The sequence below is a fragment of the Mercurialis annua genome, linkage group LG4 (assembly GCF_937616625.2).
Source record: "Mercurialis annua linkage group LG4, ddMerAnnu1.2, whole genome shotgun sequence".
NCBI classification, from domain to species: domain Eukaryota; kingdom Viridiplantae; phylum Streptophyta; class Magnoliopsida; order Malpighiales; family Euphorbiaceae; genus Mercurialis; species Mercurialis annua.
Window position 1 is genome coordinate 25,078,832 of NC_065573.1, and position 6,299 is coordinate 25,085,130.

Genomic DNA, 6,299 nt, shown 5'->3' on the forward strand with positions numbered 1-6,299 from the left:
TTTTTTTTCTTTAGTTATTAGTCATTTTTCCCTTTTCTTGTCTCCTTCAATTTTCTGCTTCTTTGGTAAATAATTAAAATATGACTAAAAGAAAATTAATAAGTTGTATGCAATAATGTCAAATTGTATGATAAAGATATGTCTACAAGAAAGGCCCTTCCATTCCATATGTTATTGATAAAGAAGATCAACATTAATATTACAACTGAATTTTTCATTTATACAAATTCCTCACAAACAATATTCCTATATTTTGCTAAAATAATAGACAAAATCCAATGTACAAAACCTGCTAAGAAGAAGCTAAAAAACCAAGCATTATTATACACAACAACAAAGAAACTTGGAATTGTAGACAAAACTCCAATTTTTTGTAAGAAACCTGGAATCACAGGCAAAATCCCCAAAACAAGTGAAACCATAGCAACCAAATTGAAACCTCCTGAATAGAAATAAGTTCCATTTGGATTCAAACTATATAAATCCTTCACATTTAAATTAGTTCTTTGAATAAGATAATAATCCACCAATAATATACCACCAATTGGGCCCAATAGGGCCGAATAGCCCAATAACCAAGTATAAACAAAACTTTCACTTGATTTAAGTAATCTCCAAGGTTGAAATGCAATGCCAAGTAATGCAGTTAAAAAAGCACCTCTTCTAAATGTAAAATATGAGGGGCTAAGATTAACAAGTGCATTAGCTGGTGCTACAATATTTGCAGCAATATTTGTTGTTATAGTAGCTAAACTAATCCCTAAAATTGCTAAAATCATTGTAATTGGCCCTCCAATTTGATCAAGAAGTTGAATTGGATTTGTGATTAATTTCCCAAAAATAACCTTGGTTGAAGAAGTAACTGCTAGACCCACAAATGTAAATGCACCCATGAAAATTGGAAGACCAATTTGACCAACAATTTGGTCATTTTGAGACTTGGCATATCTTGTAAAATCAGGTATGTTTAGGGCTAGAGTGGACCAAAAACTTATATTTGCTGTTAATGAAGGGAAAAAAAGAGCCCAAAATTGAGAGTTAGTAAGTGTAGAAGACAAAGAAAACATATGATTAAACCCATTAGCTTTAACATAAGCCCAACTTAGTAAACAAAATGTAAGAAATATCAAAATTGGAGCTGAAAATTTCTCCAACTCTCTAATCCCTTCAATTCCTTTCAAAATAATACCAAATTGAACCACCCAAAAGACAATAAAACAAGAAAATTCCAAAGGAGAAGTACCAAGCCAAGGCCAAATTTGAGACCATGATGAAACCTTTATGAAACTAGGTAAAAGAATGAAAATTGCTTCACCACCAATCCAAGTTTCAATTCCATACCAACCACAGCCCACTAAAGCCCTAAGAATTGAAGGAATATGAGAACCATGCACACCAAAAGCTGACCTGGCTAAAACTGGGAATGAAATTCCATATTTAGTACCAGGATGACCTGTCAAAACTAAGGGAAATAAAAGAATTATATTAGCACAAACAACAGTAGCTATACCTTGCCACCAAGCCATACCAAGGTCAACAAGACTACCAGCTAAATAATATGATGGTACACCAACTACTAAACCAATCCATAAACTGGCCATTTCATAGCCTGAAAATGTTCTTTGGTTTGGTGTTGTTGGTTTGAGTTCATCATTTGTAAGAGATGGATCAGCTTCAAATTCATCAAATTTTGTACTATTGTGAGTCTGATTTGGCTGAGTGTGATGATTGTTTAAAAGGGTACAAGTTTTCATGTGGAGAAAGTTAAATTTGGTGGTTATGAGAGCTGGGGATGAAGGGTAAATGGGTAAATAAGGTAGCTTTTTTGAGTTTCTTGATTTTGCAGAAGTGAGATGCAGATGGAAATTGAAACATTTTGAAGTCATAGTGATGGTGTTTTCACTAAAAGATTCAGATTTTGGCCTCTTTTTTTTTTTTTTTTGTAAATGTGTGTAGAATCTGTGTGGTATCTATTGATGATATGGATATGTGGTTGATAAAGTTTGCAATTTCAACTATTGATTCTATTGCCACCATTTATTTGTTTTTATTGCAAGTGTTTAGATTCCAAATGAATAAACTTCTTGACATTTTCGCCCAATAATTTTGTAATTTGGGTCAATTTAATCCCAAGCAACTCATAATTAGAATCCATAAAATTAGAGAAATTACATATTCCCCTTTGCCAAAATTTTACGTTAGTAATTTATAAAATTATATGTTTGTCACACATATTTTTATAGTAATAAATCATTTTGCAAATTTTAGGAGGTTTATAGAACTAAAATTCTAAAAATAATTGTATATTCAATAACAAAATTCAAATAATACTATTAAATATATATGAAAGTTAATAAAATGATTGAATTGTGTATTTATAAGTTATTTGAAGGATAATATAATTAACATTTTCGAACAGAAATCAACCCAGTTTTCGAATTTGTACTTCAGAATCTAATAAGTTATTTTTTTTGTTTTTTTAGTAAATTAGATCCCTAAATTTATATTTCGGGATCAAATCGATCTCTTTAATCAATTAGATTTTAAATTTGTGTCTCGAGTCGAATAAGTCAAACGTTTGAAATATACAGACTATGAGGTCATGAATTAAAAGAGTTTAGAATTTAATTAATTTAAAAATTTAAAAAGAACTTGTTTGATCCCAACACACAAATTAAAAAACTTAATTGAATAAAAAAGTAAAATAACTTATTTTACCTCCAGACATAAATTTGAGAGTCGAGACTCTTTGCTCTTTACGTTTTATTTTCAAAGGAAAACATTACTCACTATTCTTGTTTAATATTTCAATATTTTTCACTTTTATAATATATCTTTAAAATTAATCTATTTTATTTTATTTCTCATTTAATTCAACTAGTTCTATTTGATCATTTGTAAAAATATCTAAATATATAAATTAATATAAAAAAATAAAATTATTATATATGTTTACGATGTGCGTCAAGTTATATATAATATTTTTAACCAGCATGAGTTTGAATGAAGTCGTAAAGGACTCGTTTTTGTTTATCCAATAGTTTCAAATTCGAGTTCTAATTATGAAAATCTTTAGAAACCTTCTAAAAAAGAGCGCTTTGTCGTCTTAAATACTCCTACTTGACTTGGTTTGAATTAGTCGGATTCCAGACATCACCAGTGCTTTTATAAAAAAAAACTAAATATATTTTTTTAAAAAAATATTTAAGTTGTAGAAACCATAAATTAGGTTTTTCATATTTATAATTTATTGATAAAATTATTCTATAATAATATAAAGAAAATACTTTATTCATTATGTAGCTTCCATCCTCCAACCAAATTAAAGATTAGGTGACCTATATAACCTCCAAAAAAATTTAAAAACCTCAATTATTTTTGCACTATATAGTATCACCAACAAACAAATGTCAAATTCCAAACCACAAATTTCTTCAAGCAATCAATTCAACATCTAAGCTCCGCTTTAAATGGAAACAAACCTCACTCAACTCCCTTTTCACACTACTATATCTCCTTATATAACCAATCACTCACCATTTTTCGTCCAACGACCAAATCTAACAACAAATCCAAAACCCCACAAAACCCAATTCATCAAAATTTAAATCTTTATTATCATCTTCATCATCAAGCTCAAGAATTTTACAATCTTTGAATGATCATCAATGGATCCACTAGGGCCACCATCATCTCAGGGAACAGATTTTAGTCCATTGTTCATTTCTTTAGGAATTGTTGCCACTATTTCTCTAATTATAGTTGTATACCATCTTTTACTTGTTAAAGTGTGCATCTCAAGAAGAAGATTAGGATCAAGATCAACGTCCGATGATTCATTCACTACTATTGACCCCATGCATGGCGATCTGAGAATCGGAGTAGACGATCATGTTCTTAAAGATATCCCCGTTTTTTTCTACTCAAAACAAAATATTGATGACGATCAAATTAGTGAGTGTGTTATTTGTTTAGGTGACCTTGAAGAAGGTGATTCTGTGCGTTTATTGCCTAGTTGTGGACATATTTTTCATGTCCCATGCATTGATGATTGGCTTGCAGCGCACGCTAACTGCCCGGTTTGTAGGTCATCAATAGTAGCTTCTCCTATGGTTCCTTCTTCGCCTATAAGTCACCGTTTGGCTTCGTATTTAGACGAATCGCCGGCTTTTAATAATGGTACAAGAGAAAGAACTACTACTACTACTCAGGATTTAGGTCATTTTCTTGAACAAGGTGATCAAGAAAATGCTTCTTCCTCTACTATTACTACTACCGCGGATTCGCGAGAGTCATTGAGAAAAATGTTGCATAGCTCGTCGCTTATTTTGCCGAAGGAAGGGAAACGAGAAAGATTTATGAAGTTGAAGCGATCTTTATCAATGGATCAATGTTTTGTTATTATTGATATTCAAGGAGATAATGATGATTCTGAAAAAGCTTCTTCATCTTTGTCATCTTCTTTACCTTCTTATGGTATTTTAGCGGGGAAAAGATCGTGTAGAGAACGATCCATGAGGCAATTAGATCGAATTTCTTCAAGATTATTGAGATCTTTCCCGCAAATAAGATTTGGCCAAAGTGCTGCGATGACTTCGACTAGCGACACTCTTCAGAGTTAAGATCATTGCCGACACTCTTCGGTTAAAAGATCATTAGGGACACTACTCGGTTTAAACATCATTAGCGACACTCTTCGGTTTAAAGATCATTAGCGACACTCTTCAGTTTAAACATCATTAGCGACACTCTTTGTAAGAAATAGAATTATATTTTGTTTCTAGGTTAATTTTTTAATAAATATTTGCTTTAGAATAGAGGCATCAATTTCATTCATTTATCTAAATATGGTATCCATGACTTCGTACAACCCCTTATACAAATCAGTATATGATAGTATCAATTCAATAAATATAAATTATTTTTGAAAAAGTAATAACTGATCATGACATACAAGTTTATGTTAGAAATATTTCAATACTTAATTACTTTAAAACTCAGAAATTAGATAATTATTAAATAACTGAAAAATGTGAACACATAAAGTAAATTAACAGGGGTTTGATGGGAACTGAAAAATACTAGCTAGCGATCAATATAGGCTTGAGGAGCCACAGTCAGAAAGGATCTGAATAATAACTAAAAAAAAGTACAGGGACCTACTTGGAGACTTAAGGAAACTTTGGAGGCCATAGCCACGCCCTATACTCTTCTACCACTAGTAACTTTTTAATAAATTAAAGGCCTAATTCCTTAAAAACCCCTCACCTTTAACTCCTTTGCAATTATATCATGATGTACAGATTTTTTTAATTTTACTCTATTTTGCTGGTTTGTGTTTCAATTGTACCCAAAGTATTAAATTAACCTCTTTTCACTTGAAAAAAGATTTAAAATAATCCTTCATTTTTTGTAAATATTCTAATTAGATACTAATGTTATTAATAGTATAAAAAAGCCTTTTCCCGCACTAGAATAAAAAATAATTATTATTTAATATATATTAATTATCAATAACTTTTTAAAATTAAAACCGTTAAAAAAAATACCTATTACATATATTAAATCAATTTACAAAAAATTAAAAACATTGTTTTGAAAAATATGACCCACCGACCCGCCAGAACTCTTTCTCCATCGGAGAATCTCCGATGGAGAAGGAGCCGCTCAGCTCCTTCTCAAATCTGAGAAGGAGCAAGAGCAGCTCCTTCACAATCAAGGAGCTGCCCTTGCTCCTTCTCCAATCTTGACTGCTGCTCCTTCTCGGAGAAGGAGCGCCGCCTTTTGGCGGGTCGTCGCGGTTGAACCGATTTTCATGAAAATTTTGTTTTTAATATATGCCACGTGTGCGACGCGGGTCGGATCCGGATTAGTCAGGACGAATCTTTAGAAACCGGATGAGCTTACCAATATATATATATATATATATATATATATATATATAATATTTAATAAAAATTAAAAATTAATTAATTTAAGATTTATTTGAAAATTTTAAAAAATTGAGAATTTGTTTGTACTTTTTAAAATAAAAAAGATATGATAATATTCTTCTACTTAGTTGTTTTGAACTTTCCATCCTTAAACAGATTAAATTGACAAAAAATTTAAATTTGGGGTACAATTGAAATAAAAAAACAAAATAGGATAAATTTAAAAAAATTACTACGTCAGGGTATAATTGCAAAAAGGGATAAAAATGAGGGGGTTTTGAGTAATTAGGCCTAAATTAAATCAAGTAATAATCCTTACTTGAAATAATAAAAGAAATATTTTTTTTATTAAGATAATAGGAAACA

General features: G+C 30.6%; 2 protein-coding genes across 2 annotated transcripts; one reads left to right on the forward strand and one right to left on the reverse strand.

The window, feature by feature from the left end:
- Positions 1-139: 139 nt before the first annotated feature.
- Positions 140-1,951, reverse strand: LOC126679472 (purine-uracil permease NCS1). The gene has a single exon (XM_050374512.2). The coding sequence runs from the start codon at positions 1,884-1,886 to the stop codon at positions 219-221; it is 1,668 nt and encodes a 555-aa protein (XP_050230469.1). The 5' UTR covers positions 1,887-1,951; the 3' UTR covers positions 140-218.
- Positions 1,952-3,431: 1,480 nt separating this feature from the next.
- On the forward strand, positions 3,432-4,870 carry LOC126678045 (RING-H2 finger protein ATL7-like). Its single transcript, XM_050372912.2, has one exon. The coding sequence runs from the start codon at positions 3,669-3,671 to the stop codon at positions 4,620-4,622; it is 954 nt and encodes a 317-aa protein (XP_050228869.1). The 5' UTR covers positions 3,432-3,668; the 3' UTR covers positions 4,623-4,870.
- Positions 4,871-6,299: the final 1,429 nt, after the last annotated feature.